Genomic DNA, 20,059 nt, shown 5'->3' with positions numbered 1-20,059 from the left:
ATATCCATCTTGTGATAATTTTTATCGTATGGAGCCCGCAACTTGCAATACACCCACAATAATCAGTCGCGACTGGACTGTCCCTACTCACAAATACTTGCATCACCAACATTAATCCTCTATCACCCCAGGGTCCAATATTTACACCACATCACTCATCCCCCATCGCAATCTCTCTATTTCTTAACCTGACCAGGTGTGAACGTACGCAAAATTGAAAATAAATCTCAGAGAAAGTTGTCTTGTTGAGGATGCGTGAAGACAGGGGGGGCCTTAACAAAACGCGTTGAGCCTTCTTAACAGATCAGTAGGCAGTTCATTCCCCAATAGTGCGGTATGGCGGTCTACCCCACAGTCTACATTTCTCACCATGTCATCATATAGGGCCCGCACACTCTTTTTTCGGGTCTGCAAAAATTTAACTAATCTCAGTTAGATCCTTATGTGGGCTTATTTTACCTTTTTCATTCGAAGTGGCATTTACCATAACACCAATTATGCACACTATTCACCAGTGGGCTCTCTCACTAAAATTTAAGACTTCCGTAAAGAGGCAAAGCTTTTCTACAGAAAGCCTATGGAGTCACAACATGCGACCTTATACTCGATTACTGGTGACGTGTCACCCAAACAGCACAGAGGGACTGACCATTTTAGTAGGACAAGCTGCAAACACCAGTTGGTCCCCAGAACGATCAGCATTAATAAATTCCAAAGAGACACCGAGTTAACTAGAGAGCTGATGATAAATTTATTATGAGAACATCAAAGGAACAATAACTCAATTTCCTCAGTCTTCAGCCTCCTTCTAAGCTGACGCGGAACTTAGTTGGCCCCAACCGGCAAATTTGCCAGGTGCCCCTAAGGCAGGGAAACAGAGACCACCTGCCACACCATCCTCCGGCTATCGTAAGGCTTTGCACCAAATCTGAGGAACATTCCCACAGATTCGCAAATAATTTGATCAGTCACCATCTTGAGGGCAGTGTCCAGAATCATATTAGCGAGAAGGCTAGTTGTATTCACAGCACACTTTAGCCAAGCAATGTCACGGAGGTTGACCAGATACGCAATCTCTCCACTACCCAGGGCCAATCGAGTTCGCCACATAAGCAACTCAAATGTGAAAAGGGAAAAGACTCCATGTTTGTAACCTGTCCTTAAAAACCATGCTTCTGTACCCCACACACAAGACGACTGGCGCAAATTTGTTAGCCTAAGTGGGGCCAAACCAAATATAATCAACTATAAAAGGGCTCTCTCAGAGTATCTGGCAATACAGCAAATATACCAGCTAAGTCTAGCGTCGGACCGCCCATTTCCAGGGGCCAGCGTAAACCAAGGGTGGCACAAATATAGATCATAGTTTCACCAGCAATAGTAAAGCGACACCTATAAATATAATCCGTTCGAGACATTGATACAAGCCAAATACAAACAAATTCTAGGGGGCAAAAGCCTACAAACAAATGGCTCTTCTATTGAAAGAGACACAAAAGACCGTCCAAATTTTTCCACCCTTTAACACATTCTCATTGACGCATAATCTTATGAAGGGCGTCAAACAAACATCCTAGGTGATCACAAGAGGGGGACCCAGTGACATAAGTGTACTAGATTCCAGAAACCTCTGACCCAAGGCAAGGCGTCTTAAAACTAAAATTCATAACTATGAGCAACTGGGATACCAACCAGAGGGAGGCTCATATTCACAGGATTGAGGAGAGCGTGAGTTACCACATAAAGTATCACCCGATACAAATGGCCAGGAATTAATAAACTGGCTAATTCTCAGAAAGACCGAGTTGCGTCAACGGACGACTTGGTAGATCCCCCAAAGCCGAGCAGGGCTCCTAGGCCAACATACAAACTCCATACTCCTTCAGGAATCTCCATTAATGATCGAGACGACAAGGGGTAAACAGTGTAGGGTGGCAAAATTTGCAGACTTACCTATAACGCGACTCAAGGAGATATTATCCAGGACCAAAACAGACTGAAGAACTTCGAAAGAAGCATACAAAAGAAGGTGATCGGGCAACAAAATCGGAGAATCTCACACAATTTCAACAGTGGTCGCCCAATGTCAAACATTAATGCACATGGAAAAAAATAACCCAACTATACGTAACCACATATGATTGCGCAGCGTGTCCATCCTTAGCCTAAAGCAGCCCTACCTCAGCCAAAGACATCGTGGAGTAATCGTGGATCACATCTGTCTGGAACCATGTCCCACTACCAGGTCGCCTGCGAGGAGCAGTACAGAACAAACGAATCGTTAGGCAACTCATTTCTAAAAAAAGGAGTATTACGAGAATAGGAGACGAAAATACCTATTTGTCCCGAATATAGAACCATGGGTACACCCACACAGAATACGTGTACAGATGTTGTCTCATCTCAAAAACGATATATTGACATTAAAAAGGTTCAGAGAAGGCAACCTAAAATGAATTAGGGTTTGATCAAGTCCCTTATGAGAGAGATTAAGAGGCTAGGACTTTAGCTTGGAAAAGAGGAGACTAAAAGGGGGGGATATGATAGAGGTCTGTAAAATCGTGAGTGATGTAGAGAAAGTGAATAAGGAAAAGTTATTTACATGTTCCCATAATATAAGAAAGGATAGTTCCCTGTTCCATAACTGGCATTCTTCGAGATGTGTTGCTCATGTCTATTCCACAGTAGGTGTGCGTGCTCGCCACGTGCACCGGTGCTGAAGTTTTTCCCTTCACAGTATCCGTACTGGAGGAGCACCGCAGTGACCCCTGGAGTGGTGCCTGTATATCGCGCTATGAAGGGAGCCACGTGTTCCCCCCACCCTCAGTTCCTTCTTGCCGGATAACTCCAATAGAGGGGAAGGAGGGCAGGGTGTGGAATAGACATGAGCAACACATCTAGAAGAACACCAGTTACGGAACAGGTAACTGTCCTTTCTTCTTTGAGTGATTACTCATGTGTATTCCACAGTAGATGATTCCAAGCAATATCTTTTGGAGGTGGGTAGGAGTTCACAGTGGCTCGGGAAGAAGTTCCGCCCTGCCAAACCCAGCATTGTCCCTAGACTGGGTGACGATCGCGTAAATGTGTGAAATGAGGCCCAAGCGGCTGCCCTACAAATGTCTTGGATAGGGACATGGGCTATGTAGGCAGCTGATGAGGTCTGAGCCCTCGTAGAGTGTGCTCTAATGATCGGTGGCAGGGGAACCCCTGCCAGATCTTAACACGTGTGTATGCTGGGTGGAGATGGGTTGCCCTTTCACCTGCTCAGCCGAGGCAACAAAAAGTTGCGAGGATTTCCGGAATGGCTTAGTCCGTTCCAGATAAAAGGCCAGCGCCCTACCCACATCGAGCGTGTGGAGGTGGCGTTCCTCATTGGAGGAATGGGGCTTAGGACAGAGCACAGGGAGAAAGATGCTCTGCTCCATATGGAAGGCGGAGACCACCTTCGGGAGGAACGCCAGGTGTGGGAGAAGCTGGACTTTATCCCTGTGGAAGATGGTATAGGGGTGTTCTGAGGTCAAGGCCCTAAGTTCCGAGACCCGTTGGGCCAACGTGATCGCTACAAGGCAGGCCACCTTCCATGAGAGGTGAGACCAGGACCATGTGGCCAGGGTTTCAAAGGGAGGCCCTGTGAGTCGGGACAAAACCAGGTTTAGGTCCCATTGTGGCATGGGGGGGTCTAGCATATGGAAATGACCAGTCAAGGCCCTTCAGGAAACAGGAGGTCATGGAGAGGGAGAAGACCGAGTGCCCTTGCACCAGCGGGTGGAAGGCTGATATGGCCGCCAGGTGTACCCTGACCGAGGTGGGTGCCAGTCCTTGGGCCCTAAGGGACACGAGGTAGTCCAGAATGAGCTGGAGAGGTGCAGAGGAGGGGGAAACTCCCCGCTCATTCGCCCACTTGGGAGAACCTGGACCACTTCGCCACATACGTCCAGCATGTTTCCTGCTGCTTTCCAGGAGGACCTCCCTTACCTGCTCCAAACACCTGCCCTCCTCCTCATCTAGCCATGGAGCAACCACACTGTCAGGTGGAGTGCGGCTAGGTTGGGATGGAGGAGGTGGCCCCCATCCTGGGAGAGGCAGTCCGGGCAAAGCGGCAGTGTCCTCGGGGGGGGGGGGCTGCCAAAGAGGTGAAGGAGGGTCCCATACCAGTGCTGGTGGGCCCACGCTCGTGCTATGACAATGACTCTCACCTTGTCTGCTTTTATCTTTTGCAGGACCTTGTCTATGAGGGAAAATGGTGGGAAAGCATAAACGAGCTCGCCTGACCACCATAGGAGGAACACATCGGAGATCACGCCCCTCTCTACCCCTTCTCTGGAGCAGAACTGAGGGCAACGCCAATTCTGGTGGTTTGCAAAGAGGTCGATCTGGGGAACTCCCCACTCTCAGAAGAGCCAGCGAGCGACCTCCGAGTGGAGCGACCACTCATATTGAGGGGAGAAAATCCTGTTGAGGCGATTTACCATCGTATTGTGGACACCTCGGAGGTGTGCGGCCCTCAGGGAGATATCGTGGGCTATACAGAACTCCCATAGGCTCAGGACTTCCCAGCAGAGGGCCAGGGAGTGAGTGCCGCCTTGCCTGTTGATATAGTACATGGCGGCAGTGTTGTCCGTGAGGACTCTGACCACCTTGCCGCGAAGGTGCGTGTGGAAGCCCATGCACGCCAACCGCATTGTTCTGAGCTCTTTGACATTTATGTGGAGGTACAGGTACGGGACTGACCACGTCCCTTGAGTCTGTGTGTTCCCTGTGTGGGATCCCCAACCCAAGTCCGATGCGTTGGTCACCAAGTTTACAGATGGGCTGGCATCCTGAAAGGGAACTCCTTGCAGCATATTGCTTGGGTAAGACCATCATAGAATGGAAGCCAGTACTGGGGGTGGAACCGTGAGAACCTTGTCCAGCCTGTCCTGGGCCTGAGAAAATTGGGAGGCTAACCAGAACCAGAGGGGCCTCATTCGGAGTCTGGCATGGTGGACCATGTATGTACATGTTGTCATGTGGCCCAGAATTCGAAGGCACGCTCTTGCTGTTGTCACCAGGAAGGCCGTGACCGAGGTGATGAGATCTCTCAGTGCCTCAAACCTGTCTTGGTGCAGGGGCAGAGTCATGCGGCCTGGTGCCAAGGGAGACAACACATTGAAGAGGGAATAGGATGGGCCCTCCATCTCCTCGGCCTGCAGCTGGAGGCTGGATGCCACACGCTTTAGCAGGTCTTGGTGTGCCTTGAAGTCCTCCTGTGGGACTGAAGGTGGAGGTGCTGTTATGGTGTTGTCCGGTGCTAGGGAGAGGGCCTGCACGGAACCGAAGGCCTCGGTCGGTACCGGGGGGTCGAGTCTGGGCGCAGATCCGCTGACTCGTCTCTTAGGCAGCCAGCCAGACGAGGCTGATGAAGCCTGAGACGCTCCGGCAACTGAGTGGGCCCCCGTCTGGGCAGGCATCGGCGGCCATGGGGTCCATTGGCACCACTGCCCTTGCCACGGGGCCCCTTGCCACTGACCCAGCTGGGAGCCTGGTGGCGCTATCTGTCCCAGTTGAGCAGTGCAGACCGAGGACAGGTGGCTAGGCGCCGAGGCCAAGGTCCCCGTCAAGTGCACTGTCTCACGAGAGCAGTAGGCGCAGCGGTGCCTACGATGCTGCCTCCCTCGAGCCCTGGACCTCGACATCAAGGAACTGTATCCACCTGAAGTGCTGCTTCGGTACTCGTGACGGCGTCGGGAGGTCCGGTGCCCCTGCGCTGAGGCATCGCGGGGGGTCTCAAGTGCGATGTCTATGTGAGTGGAAAGTGGAACAGGAACGACAATGTCTATCCCATCGAGAGCAGCTGCACTAGTCGCATCGCGAAGGGGAGTGTTCCCAGTGCCTCTCTCGGTGCCTACGCTTGCTGGCAGGTGGCGTTGAGGGTCCCTGAACCCACTCTAACAACTGAAGAAACAATCCATGAAAGGTACCACTAAGGTCGAGAAGAGCAGAGCTAGAGCACAAAGTTCCGACAACCTTCACTGGCGGCAAGAAGGAACTGAGGGTGGGTGGACGCGTTGCTCCCCTTATAGTGGAATATACAAGCAGCACTCCCCTAGTATGGGTACTGTCAGGGAAAAACTTTCGGCACTGGTGCACGTGATGAGCATGCACACCTACTGTGGAATACACACGAGCAATCACTCGAAGAAGAACTAGGGGGGATGAAATGAAATTAATGGGCAGCCGGTTTAAAACAAATAAAAGGAAGTTCTTCTTCACACAGTGCACAGCCAGCCTGTGAAACTCCTTACCTGATGAGGTTGTGAAGGCTGGACTATATCCAGTTCTCTTTTAAAGCCTGTTAAATTCATAGAGGTTAAGTCCATTAATGGCTATTAGCCAGGATGGGTAAGGAATGGTGTCCCTAGCCTCTGTTCGTCAGAGGCTGGTGTGGACGACATGACAGAGATCACTTGATCATTATCTGTTAGGTTCACTCCCTCTGAGCCACCTCGCTTTGGCCACTGTCGGCAGACAGGATACTGGGCTGGATGGACCTTTGGTCGGACCCAGTGTGGCCATTCTTATATTCTTAAAGTTAGTTTTGATCTTTAAGTAAATTAGAAATGTTCCTTCAATGAATAGCTGGCCAACTGTATGCATTCCAAGGTTCTCCCAATCTTTAAAACCCTTTGGTTTGTAATTTGAATTCAGATATGGATAATTTGCAATGGGTGTCACTGGTGCGGGGTGAGGGAGTGGAAACTTATCTGCCGTTTTATCCCAAACCCATAGAGTAGCCTTTGCTAAAGGATGTGTATACATGTCTGGAGAGCATGATATTTCTTAACAGCTTATGGCAGCCTAACAACGTTTACTCAGACACTATTTTCTTGTTTGCTGCAGATCCAGTAATACAGCTGAATTTAAGGGCAAACCCTATTGTCAGATTTTGCTGGACCTGCTGGAGAAGGCTGAGAGAGAAATATCTGCAGCATGTCCTGAAACAGAACTTCTGGTTAATTCACTGTTGTTTAAAGAAACCAACAAAGATGTATCTTCTTAAAAATATGCTTGCTAGGTTTGCAATCCGTGGAGAAATGGACTTTGATTTTGTGGTACACTAAGAAATGAGTGCTGTTGTCCAAATGTATCGTACACAGATGATTTCATAAAAAACAAAGTTATTCTCCTCGTACAGTAAAGCTTTGAGATGTGTTTTCTCTATGTGTAATTTCACCATGTGTATGCATGTGCTCCATGCACCTGAGACCAGAAGATTTTTTGTTAACAGTATCCTCTGGCCTGTGCCCTGCCCCTCCTCATGCTCTCAGCCAAGGGCATAAGTTACTTCACTTATTCTTCTACAGCGAATACCCTTCGGATAAGAATCCATAGCAGAGGGGAAGGAGGGTGGGTGGTGGACTACAGAGCGTGACCACATACCTTTAAGAAAAAACGGTTACTTACCTTCTGTAACTTGTTCTTCGAGATGTGTTGCTCATATCTATTCCAGTTAGGTGTGTGTATGTGCTGCGTGCACAGAAGTCGGAAGCTTCTTCTCTAGCAGCTATCCATTGGGCTGGCTGGGAAGCCCCCTGGAGTGGCGCCAAAATGGCGTTCTATGTAAGACCCTGCCGCCCTGACCCCACTTCAGTTCCTTCTTGCCGGCTACTCCGACAGAGGGAAAGGTGGGGGGGATGGAATAGATATGAGCAACACATCTCGAAGAATAGTTACAGAAAAGGTAAGTAACCATTTTTTCTTCTTTGAGTGATTGCTCATATCAATTCCAGTAAGGTGACTCCCAAGCCTTACCTCAGAGGTGGGGTTGGAGTCAAGGAACTGCAGATTGAAGAATCGCTCTGCCAAAGACCGCATCGACCCGAGAGTGCTGAACGATGGCATGGTGGGACATGAAGGTGTGCACTGAGGCCCACATGGCAGCCTTGCAGATTTCTTGGAGAGGAACGTGTGCCAGAAAGGCTGCTGACAAGCCTGAGCTCTCGTGGAGTGAGCCGTGACAGCAGATGGCGAGACATTTGCCAAGTTGTAGCAAGTACGAATACACTTGGTGATCCACAAAGATATTTGCTGAGAGGAAACCGGAGTGCCTTTCATCCGCTCCGCGATGGTGACAAATAACTGGGTTCTTTTACAGAAGGACTTTGTTCGGTCTATATGGAAGGCAAGCACCCTTCTAATGTCCAGAGAATGGAGGTGCTGCTCCCGAAGGTCAGCATGCGGTTTTGGGTAGAAAACCGGTGGGAAGATATCCTGACTCATATGGAAACGGGACACCACTTTTGACAGAAAAGCTGGGTGAGGTCTTAGTTGAACTTTATGAAAAATGGTATAGGGTGGTTCACACGTGAGAGCCCGTAGTTCGGACACCCGACGGGTGGAAGCGATAGCCACTAGTAAGGCAACCTTCCAAGAGAGATAGAGGAGTGAGCAGGAGGCCAGCAGCCCAAAAGAGGGCCCATAAGGCAAGAGAGGACTACTTTAAGTCCCATGCAGGCATGGGCAGCTTCATTGAAGGATGAATCTTCTTCAAGCCTTTGAGGAAATGCTGTATGACTGGGTGTGCAAATACTGAGTGCCCAGCCGCGTCTGGGTGGAACGCAGAGATGGCCGCGAGGTGAACCTTAAGGGATCCAAAGGCTAGGGGCTGGTTCTTCAAGAACATCACGTAGTCCAAGATGCACAGGATCGAAGCCTGGAGTGGGAGCACCTGCTGCTGAGTGCACCAGCTGGAAAACTTCTTCCACTTAGCCTCGTAGGTATGCCTAATTGATGGCGTATGACTTTCCAGGAGCACCTGCCTTACCGAGTCCGACCAGGCGGAAGGAACAGAAGGCTGGGCACTTCTTGTTGGTCCATGAAGCGAACAAGTTGACTCGGGCAAACCCCCAGATGAGGAAAACAGAGTGAATGATGTCTGAGCGGATCAACCATTCATGGGTGAGAAAACACCTGCTCAAGCTGTCCACCAGTATGTTCTGGACACCCGGCAGGTACAAGGCTTGAAGGGTGATGGAGTAGGCTAACCAGAATTCCCACAGAAGGAGGGCTTCTTGGCAGAGTGGCAATGATCAGGCTCCACCTTGTTTGTTCAGATAGAACATGGCCGTGGTGCTGTCCGTCAGGACTGCTACGCAGTGCCCTTGTAAGTGGGGAAGGAATGCTTGGCACACAAGGCGAATCACCCCGAGCTCTTTGATACTGATGTGTAATGACAGCTCGCTTTTGTGCCATAAGCCCTGCGTTGTCAGGCTCACGAGGTGGGCCCTCCATATCAGGGCAGATGCGTCTATAACCAGGATCAGGGTGGTTTGAGGGGTATGGAACGGGACCCCAGTACCCACCATATGGGGATCCAGTCACCAGCATAGGGAGTCGAGTGTGCGCTCTGGGACCATGAGCACCATATCTAGACTGTAGCGGCCCAGACAATAAGCTGATGCCAATCATATCTGTAGAGGCCTGAGTCTTAGCCTGGTGTGTTGCACCACATAGGTACAGCACGCCATGTGACCCAGCAACCTGAGACACTGCCTTGCTGTTGTGGTGGGAAACTTGCAGAGGGTGGTAATTATGCTTGCTATAGCCAGGCGCCAGGCCTCCGGGAGGAAAGCTCTTGCTTGGGTTGTATCCAGGACTGCTCCGATGAACTCTATTGTTTGAGTAGGGGAGAGGACAGATTTGCTGCCGTTCTGCATGATGCCCAAGCAACTGAAGGTGTCATGACCAGTTGTACTTGAGACTGGACTTGTTGGTGAGATCGGCCCCGTATAAGCCAGTTATCGAGGTACAGGAAGACGTGCATGTGTGTTGGTAAAGAAAAGCTGCCACGACCGCCATGAACTTGGCAAAGACATGTGGGGCTGTGCACAAGCCGAATGGGAGGGCTGTGAACTGATAGTGCTTCTTGTTCACCACAAAACGGAGGAAACGTCTGTGAGGCAGAGTAACAGAAATGTGAAAGTACGTGTATTTCATATAGAGGGCAGCATACCAGTCTCCCGGATCCAGTGAGGGAACAACAGTGGCTAATGAGACCATGCAGAATTTCAGGTTGACAATATGTTTGTTGAGCTCCCTGAGGTCCAGAATGGGTCTTAGGCCTCCCTTTCCCTTGGGGACAAGGAAATAATGGGAGTAGAAACCCTTGCTCCTGAGCTCCTGAGGCACTTCCTCCACTGGTCCTAGGTCAAGGAGGGATTGTACCTCCTGGGCGAGAAGCTGCTCGTGAGAAGGGTCCCTGAAGAGGGATGGGGAAGGAGGGCAGGATGGAGCGGAAATGGATAGAATATCCCATCTGCACCATGCAGAGGACCCAACGGTCCAATGTAATATGGGACCAGGCATGGTAAGAACAAGATAGATGGTTCAGAAAGGGATAATTGTCTGGGGTGTTAGCTAGTAGTCCATCCTTGAGCGCACCTTCAAAATGGGCACTTAGGGCCGGGAGTGGCTTGGATTGTCCTTGACCCTGTCCGGAGAGGGGATGTAACAGTCTACATCGAGAGTACCTGCTTCTCCAATGGGAGAAGTCCTGACTAGGTCTAGGTGGGAAGGAGCATTGCTGGGTAGTCTGGAGTTTAAATGGTTTTTTTGGTTAGCCGGGGTATGCATGCCCAAGGATTTAATAGTGTTTCTTGTGTCCTTTAAGGTATGTAGATGGGAATTGGTTTGCTCCACAAACAGGCCCTGACCATCAAAGGGGAGATCTTCGATGGTGTGCTGCACCTCAGGCGGAAGTCCCGAAGACTGGAGCCAGGCATTCTGCCGCATGGCGATGCTGGATGCCAGAGTGTGTGCAGCCGTGTCTGCAGCATGAAGGAAACCCTGAAGGGAGGTTTGAGCTACCAATTTTCCCTCCTCAGCAATGGCCCCCATTTCCGTACAAGCCTCTGCTGGGAGAAGCTGAGGGTTGCCTCAAGAGGCTGGGTGTCTGAGCATGACGATGGTGGGGCACCCTGGGCCTGATGATATGCCCAAGTGGTCCAAAATTGCCACTGAGGTTGCCAGTTGGGCGCCGGGGAGGGAGGGGTCATGACCGAGGCTTCCCGGGCCTGACTGGGGAATGTCTGAAACCCCCTGAAGCTCTCCCTGATCCGCTGGAAGGAGATTGAGATCACAACACCCAAGGAGGAGCGATGGGTGAATGGAGCGAAGGGGGCACCGAGTTCCTTGACAGATGGGGGTCACACGGAGATTGGTGTCATGGAGCTGATCATGACCCCGAGCGATGCTGTGTTGGAGAGCAGTGCCATGAAGAGGTTCGGCAATGAATCATAGGCCAGTGCTGTGGTGACAGCTGGGGCGGAGATTGGTGCTCTGAGTGACGTTGGTCTGAACGGTGCCACGAGGTTGCCGAACGTGACCTGGACCACGTTCCAGGAGTCTACAGCGACCTTGAGAGTGAACTGCTCCCAGGGTCAGGGCTGCGGGACCAGCACTGCGAGTCTAACCGGTGCTATGAGTCAGACCAGTACCTGGAGTGATGCCAGGATGCCAAATGGCGCCAGGACTCAGAGTGGCGTGGAGATGCTGGTCTCAGGGCTGACAGTCCGAACATCACCGGTTTGCCCTTGGACGGTACCAAGACTCAGGCCAGAGCCAGTGCTTGGGTCGGGGGACACCGGTGCTGTCATTTCGATGAGCCCTCTGGCGGCCTCAAAGGTATCTGGAGTGGAAGGTAATGTAACCTATTCCACTTGCGAGGTCCCTTGCACGGGGCTGGCATGAGCAGACCGGGGCCTAGCGGTCTTGTCAGGCTTAGAGGCCTGGTCCAAAGCTTGCTCAGTTGGGGCTGGAGCGACCGCTTCAGGTCTAATGGAGGGTCCTCCCAAGGCTTCCTTCTTTCGAGCAACTGGGGAGTGGGAACGGTGTTGGGGCAGGCGTCTCTGGGGCCTGGGAGATCGTTGGTCCCAAGGCGGCCGAGGGATCTTCTCTGGTGCCATGGCCGGTACCGCTGGAGGAGCACTGTGCACTGAGGCGCTCGGTCCCGCGTCGAGAGGGATGCAATGCAGACTCCATGAGGAGTTGCTTGAGTCAGATTTCCCTCTCTTCTTGTTCTGGGCTTGAACGCCTCACAGATTTTACACTTATCAGCCTGATGGCCCTCCCCTAGACACCTAAGGCAGGAGTCGTGGGGATCGTCAGTAAGCATGGGCTTGTTGCAAGAAGTGCAAGGTTTGAAGCCCTGGGATGGCATGCCCCAGAGCCCCGCAAGGCAGTCGTTGAATGCAAAACTGCCCTCAACTACTAAACTACACTTAACACTAAGTATCAGAGGGGTAGCCGTGTTAGTCTGGATCTGCAAAAGCAGCAGAGTCCTGTGGCATCTTATAGACAAACAGACGTACTAGAGCACGAGCTTTCGTGGGTGAATACCCACTTTGTGCATCTGATGAAGTATTCATTGTATTCACCCACGAAAGCTCATGCTCCAATACGTCTGTTAGTCTATAAGGACTCTTTGATACTTAACACTAAGATAACTATCAACAATTAACTAACAAAGGTAACTAGAAAGCTATGGATTAATGGAGCACTTGAGAAACAAGAGACTACGGTTCCAACAACCCTCACAGTAAGAAGGAACTGAAGTGGGGTCGGGCCAGCACTATCACATAGAACGCCATATCAACGCCACTCCAGGGGGCTCCACAGCCGGCCCGATGGGTAGCTGCTAGGGAAAAAGCTTCCGACGTCCGTGCACGCAGTGCGCGCACCCACCTAACCGGAATTGATATGAGCAATCACTCCAAGAAGAACTCCAGTTACTGTACAGGATAAGTAAACTCCTTCTTCAAGTGATGATTCCTTTGTGTATTCCACTCGAGGTGAGTCACAAGCAATACGCACCGAGGTGGCAGGTCAAGGACCCTACCATACCAATGATTGAAGCCTGCACCAGGGCGTAATGTCTTGTCTATATGTTTATACATGCAGACCTTCAGGATGCTGCCCTACTTATCTCAAGATAACAGAGGTCTTGCTGGCAAGCTACAGAGGTTACCTGGCCTAGCTGAGTGTATCCTAACCCTTTGCCTGGCAGGGGTTTCAATCAATTCATAGCAAAGCAGGATGCAGCCCAAAATCCATATAGAAAGTCTCTGCGATGAGACAGATTCTCCTCTCATACGTTCAGTGAAGGCGACAAAGTTTAGGGGAATGAAATTAGGGCTCTTGAGACTGCACCCTATGGAAGACTGTGTAGGGAGAGTAGGGCTGTGTAGGGCTGCCAGTTCTCTCACTCCTTGCCGAGATAATGGCAACAAGGACAACTTGCATGGATAAATGACTGAAGAACATGAAGCTACAGGCTCAACTGAGGATTTAGATAGGACTAAATTGAGGTCTTATGCTGAAGATGGTTTCAGCAGCAGAGAAACACCTCACCCTGGGACTGGATGGGCAAAGATGGTATAGTAGTCCATCCAGGGGTGACAGGCACTAACAGCTGCTAAGTGTACCCTTAAGGAGCTGGCGATAATCCTGATATCCCCAGGGAGGGAAAACAGCCCAATAAAAGGAGGATTTGGGAACTCTCCAGCGATACCTGATGACATTGGCACCATCTGGAAAATCTCTTCCATTTTGCTGTGTAGCACTTCCTTGTAGAGCAAGGGTGGGCAAACTACAGCTCGTGGGCCAGATTCGGCCCCTTCGGGCTTTGGATTCGACCTGTGGGATTGCCCCCCGTGGTGCCACGGGCCCCACACTGCTCTCAGAAGTAGCCCCTGGGCGGTGGGGCAGAGGGAGGGCTCCATGTGCATTGCCCTTGGCTCCAGGCACCGCACCCTGCAGCTCCTATTGGCTAGGAATGGGGAATCGTGGCCAATGGGAGATTTGGGGGAGGTACTGGAAGCGTGGCAAGGGCAGCACACGCAGAGCCCTCCACCCATCCCCTAGGGGCCGCAGCATTTCCTGGAGCAGCGCGGGGCTGGAGACAGGGCAGGCAGGCTGGAAGCCTGCCCTGGCCTCAGTGCACACCGCTGCCATCCCGGGACTGCTTTAGGTAAGCGGTGCTGGGCCAGGGCCCGAACCCCTCCTGTACCCCGCCCCCCAACTCCCTGCCCTAAGCCCCCTGCCTGCACCTTGCACCCCAACCCCCTGCCCTGAGCCCCCTCATACATCCCACACCCCTCCTCTGCCCTAATCCCTTGCCCTGAGCCCCTTCATGCACACCACACCCCCTCCCACAGTCCGCACTCCCACCCTCCCACACCCCAACCCCCTGCCCCAGCCCTGCATACAAATTCCCCACCCAGATGTGGCTCTCGTACCAAAAAGTTTGCCCACCCCATTGTAGTTCCTAGCATGATTTCTGTGAGGACAATCAGGCTCCAAGTATGGGAGCAATGACTTGCCTTGATGACAGATGCGCCCCCGCTACCACTTAATATCTTCATGAACCTCCTTGACTCTATGAAGAGGCTGAATGGAAACAGCTCTTAGTACCTAGACCAACAGTAAACCTCCTGGGTGCAGGGACGCTACACTTGGAGGGGATAGGAGTTTCCCAAGGCAATACAAGCAGGTGTTATGGCTGTTGCTGATTGGGAAGGCCCAGAGACAGACCAAACATTTCTTAAAACCTGGGGCCTTGGGCATAATATAAATGGGGTGGGAGAGAACCCCAAAGTTCTTTACAGAGCTTATCAAAAACTAACTTAGTAAAGAAAAACTATTTACAGCTAAGAAAAAGAGCTAGGTAACACTGGGGACATTAGAGCAGTTCTGTCTCAGAGCACAGGTGATAGAAAGGAAGTGGAAAGCCAGTCCGCCCCGGCGCTTATCTCCTTGGAAGGGAACATGGGAAGGTGTAGGACACAGGAACGGACCACCAGACACTGCTAACAAATATCATCCAGTCTCAGAAAGGTGCACATCTCAAGTGGAATACACACAGGGGTCTCACTTGGAGAGAATCATCCAAGAAAAACAATTTCTAAAGTAAGAGGCTACAGATGGAAAGAATGACAGCTAATCTGAACATGCACCACAAAACTTTCAACATAAAATGGGCCCAAATTTAGGAAACTCGTAATCTTATAAAAACATTGTCTTCATTTGAAGACAACTGTGGCAATCACAGCTTACTTGCTTACTCTTTACAAAGAGAAAATACCCTTCTCGTAACCATGGCTCAAAGAGCCTGGCAGTTCCAGTAATTCTTTTTATCTCGCTCACTGAGGCAGGCTTACCTTAGGAGCTGTTACAAAGATGGCCTGCTTGGAATGTACTCAACATGTCCTGTACATCAAGGTCAGTGAACGGATTAAAAGTGACCTACCTCTACATGTTGTGCTATTAGGGTTGGCAACTTCCTAATCACATAAAACCGAGCACTCTAGCCCCGCCCCCCCCTTCCCCAAGGCCCTGTCCCCTCCCTGCATTCACTACATTCCCCCTCCCTAGGTGGCTCACTCTCCCCCACTCTCTCTCATTTTCACTGGGCTGGGTGGCAGGGGTGCGGGAGGGGGTGAGGGCTCTGTCTGGAGCTGAGGATGAGGGGGTCAGGGTGCAGGAGGGGGCTCCAGGCTGAGGCAGAGGGGTTCAGGGTATGGGAGGAGGCTCTGGGCTGGGGCAGGGGTGTGGGTTCTGGCTAGGAGTGTAGGCTCTGGGGTGGTACTGAGGATGAGGGGTTTAGGCTGCAGGAGGGGGTTCCTGGTGGCAGGGAAGGAGGGCGTTCAGGGCTGGGGCACAGGCTTATGTCAGGCAGCTCCCAGTCAGTAGCGCAGTGGGGCTAAGGCAGACTTCTTGCTTGTCCTGACTCTGTGCTGCACCCCGGAAGTGGCCAGCAGGTCCGGCTCCTAGGCAGAGGCGCGGAAGGCAGCTCTGCATGCTGCTCTTGTCCTCAGGCACTTCCCCCACAACTCCCATTGACCGTGGTTCCCAGCCAGTTGGAGTGTAGAGCCAGTGCTTGGGGCGGGGGCAGCGTGTGGAGCCCTGTGCTCCCCTCCCCGACATAGAAGCCGGATCTGCTAGCCGCTTCTGGGCTGAAGTGCGGAGCCAGGACAGGTAGGGACCAGCCTGCCTTAGCTCCGCAGCATCGCCGACAGGACTTTTAATGGCCCGGTCAACAGTGCTGACTGGAACCACCAGGGTTCCTTTTTGACTGGCCACCCGGTCACCCTATGTGCTATGTCTGTGGCAGATTACAGGAGCAGTCTGACTGAAGGTTTAAGATGCCATGGCATTCTGAGCAGACTCCATATTCCCCGATCCAAAACCATAGTAGTGAATTTAAAAGTGTGTGTGTGTGTGTGTGTGTGTGTGTGTGTGTGTGCGCGCGCGCGAGAGAGAGAGAGAGACACAACTAAGTGGTAGCCATTTCAGAACTGTTCCATTATCAACATGGGACTGTGGGTTGCAACAGGTTCAGCCTCCATATGGACGCTACCAAAAGCTAAGATAGCAGGAGATGCTGTACAATCTAACCCTCAAAATCTCCGAGCACACACATACTCATCCTTTAAAACATCTAAAGACTAGCTCACTCAATTTCTGTCTCTCCTTCTCTCCCTCCACCTTGCCAGCAGTGCCACCTCCCACGACCCTACTGACCCCAATGCCTACTCCTGTTGCTCTGAGATACCCAGGTCAGAAAGGCATGAGCAGGGTGAAGAAAATTGGCACAAACACAGCTCTGGCATGAAATATGTCATTCATGAGTCATTGCTTAAACTGACATGGAAAAAATAAAGCAGATTTCAGCTACTATGGTTCACTAATGATTGATGGGAAACTCAAAAGGACAAATTAACTTGTCTGCTTTTCATAAGTGACGACGATGAGTGTATCAGTGTCAATGTGCATGCCAGAGGCAAAGCCTGACTTAGAAATACTGATTGTGCAGAAGAATACAATTCTTTTGTGCTAGGCACAAGTTGCAGACAGAGAGCCTGGAACTAGCTCTGAGTAGTTAAGCTGCCTTGTCAAAAGGGTTCATTTTGTTAAAAAGAGGTGAGACTGAGTGTGAAGCTGCTGAGGAGAGCTTTCAACTAAACTAAGGGTCATAGTGGTCACTTCTCCTACCTCATCAGAACAGTGCATTTGCAGCTGGGGATCTAGCCGGTAATCAAGAGCAGATTCCTGGATTATCACTCGGATCTGATCCTCGCAGTCTGGAGACAGACGCTATCGAGAGGAGGAAGATAGCAATTAGCCAACCAAATAATGAGCTTGATTTTTGCTAGTCAGCTGTCTTGGCACCTTTAATAACAGGGTTAAATGCATTTAATATGTTTATTCTATAGTGATGACTAAGAGGTAATGATGGTTAAACTATGAGTGCAAAACACTTGGACTCTTATCCATACGTAGCACAAGATTAGGTACATACACACTGCAAGAGAGTCTAATTTACTAGGATGGAGAGTCAATCAGAGTTGCTGCGCACATTTCTGTGCAGATCATAGTTACACATTTACCTTCCCCACTCACCTGGTCTGCATATTTCAACTTGAGGCAGGAGATGACCTGCCCCTCCAACTCTGCATCATCCTTAGCTGTACTCAGAATATTTTGGCAAAATTTGGGGATGTCTTGTTTGCAGGCCTTTCTGAGCACTGGATTCAAGCGGTAATCTAACCAAGAGAGGAAAGAGGGAAAGGAACCACACTAGAATTTTCACACTATTGGAACAAAAGATGTAATAAAACTGACAGAGCTCCAAAGGGGATCTGCAGTAGGAATTCCTTCTGGATGACACTGTCTTTCAGCAGTTTGAAAGAGCTAAATTGTCACTTTTTACTTTGTAGAAATTGACAACGAAGTAACAAGTGAAACCAATAATCACATGACACTCAGTAACTAGGGTGGAGACACTGTTTGCTCTTAGACTAGGTGAAGGGGAATTAAATGAAGGGAAGGTATCTGCAGTTAAGGCTGAGCAGATCACTCCTCAGCCCGGGCAGGTAACTAGCTCCTTCCTCTGGATAAAAAGGAGAAGTGGAGGCTACAGTACCTGTGTTCTGTGTGATCTGTCGCTTGGTGATCATTTGTTTACATTTAGGGTCCATCACCTCATTGTTCTTATTCTGTTTCAGACACTGCAACATGTTCTTCGGATCTGCTTCAGGGCAGAACCTCTGCAAAGAGAAACCCAGGTTTTATAGCATATGAAACGTCATGCATTCACAAGAGAGACTAAACAGTCACCTGCCCAAGCCGAAGAGGGACCATGCCTGACTCTCCCTTGCCAATAGCCACCACTAACAGCAATTGCTCTCACCCTCTGCTTTGGCAGGGGAGAGAAATGAGGAGAATACTGTTTTATGCAGCATGGTCTGAGCAGTCGCTAGCAACTGAGGTCCCAGGCTGCAGCTTACTGCTCTATGTCAGTAACACCAAGCAAAGCCGGATGCCCCTTTGCTTCCCCATTCCACGTTTTGGTGCAAAACTTCCATTGTGTCTGTCTGCGTCTCATACCCATCTTCTTCTTTGTCCCTGTTTGCTCCAGAAACAGGAATAAACTGAAGCTGATGATCGCACCTTCAAGTCACTGCCCTGTGCAACAGGTGCTGTGCAGAACCCCAGAACACTGAGGCAGTGCTCAGTGCAATTTATGGAGCACTGGAGAGCTGAGTGTAGTGCACAGAGATAATAAAATCGTCCATCTAGATCAATGGATTGACCAACACTCTACAGACTAACCACTGCTCCGGTGGATCCTGCTCTTGCAGGGCCTCTAGTTCTAGGAGCTGTAGTTGAGGCTTCCGTGCTGTGGTAACCTTCCACTAGCCTTGATTATGCTACAGACATTTTTTTTAAAAGCCTGGGTCCATTACCAGCCCTACTGTCAGACATTAATGGAGCCAGGTTACTGTTTTATTAACGCTCCATGTTAACGCAATGTCCTGGTGCTCCTCCAGCCATGAAGTAAAGTGTTTATTAGTGTTTAATGTTGTCTCCTGACTAGGAGGTGTCAGCATTCTGAGCTTGAGGGTGGTTTAATCTTGCGAGTGGCCAGAGCAGCTGTATGATTTTGCCTTATCTGTCGCTTGATAAAAGGCTGTATTTGCAGTGAACTGAAAGAGTTACATCAATCTGCATTCTTGACAACTTTTTTTCCTTGGATAGAAAGGGATCCAGTGCAGCAGCAGACTAGACTAGATCCAAGTTCTATCAAAAACTCAAGCACATCAATTCCCTTTCTCCTCCAACACCAGCTGATACTCCAGGCAACAGATTTGCTTGTACCCCAGCCTACCTTGATCATGAGACACAATGGCATTTGGGGGCAGGGACTGCAGTTGAGTGTTCTTTCAGTGATATCCTCTTTCATGTTGATTCAAGGTTATAAGTCAAAAAAGGACCTAATTATGTTGTGTAAAAAGCAGCATGGTCTGAAGCAGCCATTTTGGTAAGAAGTCACTGTAGAGAATATAGAACTTGTGGGGTTTTTTTTTTTGTTTGTTTTTTAAATAAAACCAATCTCTTCCCCCCTGCCTTGTGTCAAGCATGAATATTCTGAGAGTTCTAGGTGAGTTAACTTTCCCTGTGGTCTCAAATCTATCCTCTCACTGGTCAGCATACGACTATTACCTTGATCATCTGCTTGCAGACCCTCATGAGTGTGTAGTCTAGTTCTGGATCCATCATCTCATTCTCCTGCAGTTTAAACACTTTCTGGTGACACCGGTTGCTCAGACGCTTCTTGTTTTCCTTCAAACACTCAATAATCTGCAGCAAGACAGTATGACAACAGTTGAGAAAGGCACATCAGTGGGGAAAATCCTCTCCTTTATACTTTGTCAAGAAATACTTTTGGTGTTCCCCTGTGGGCTCATTTTCAGCTTTCTGCACTTGTTAAATCCTAGGCATCAGAGGCTGGAATTTAACTCCCCCTCCCGCAAATAAATAAATAAATTTCTCACTCATGTTGTATTGCAGAGCAGATTGTATTCAGCTAGCCAATTGTTAGTTTTAATAAGATGGTCATGACACCTTCCTATTCAACTAGTGTCATAAACAGATAAGAAAAGTTAATAGCACAGAAGTACTTTATATCTCTTTGACTATAAAGGGTTAACAAGTTCAGTAGGCCTGGCTGTCACCTGAC

General features: G+C 50.1%; 1 protein-coding gene across 1 annotated transcript in view; it reads right to left on the bottom strand.

Annotated features, from left to right (window-relative positions):
* Nucleotides 1-20,059, bottom strand: part of GLG1 (golgi glycoprotein 1) — a 206,841-nt gene that overhangs the window by 19,500 nt on the left and 167,282 nt on the right. The window contains 4 exon segments of the mRNA XM_075073751.1: nt 17,032-17,133; nt 17,440-17,582; nt 17,963-18,086; nt 19,543-19,680. Of these exon segments, the coding sequence (XP_074929852.1) occupies nt 17,032-17,133; nt 17,440-17,582; nt 17,963-18,086; nt 19,543-19,680 (507 nt within the window).

This window comes from Chelonoidis abingdonii, chromosome 19 (assembly GCF_003597395.2).
Source record: "Chelonoidis abingdonii isolate Lonesome George chromosome 19, CheloAbing_2.0, whole genome shotgun sequence".
NCBI lineage: Eukaryota > Metazoa > Chordata > Testudines > Testudinidae > Chelonoidis > Chelonoidis abingdonii.
The sequence above is the reverse complement of the archived record's forward strand: the minus strand, read 5'-3'. Positions and strand labels throughout refer to the sequence as shown.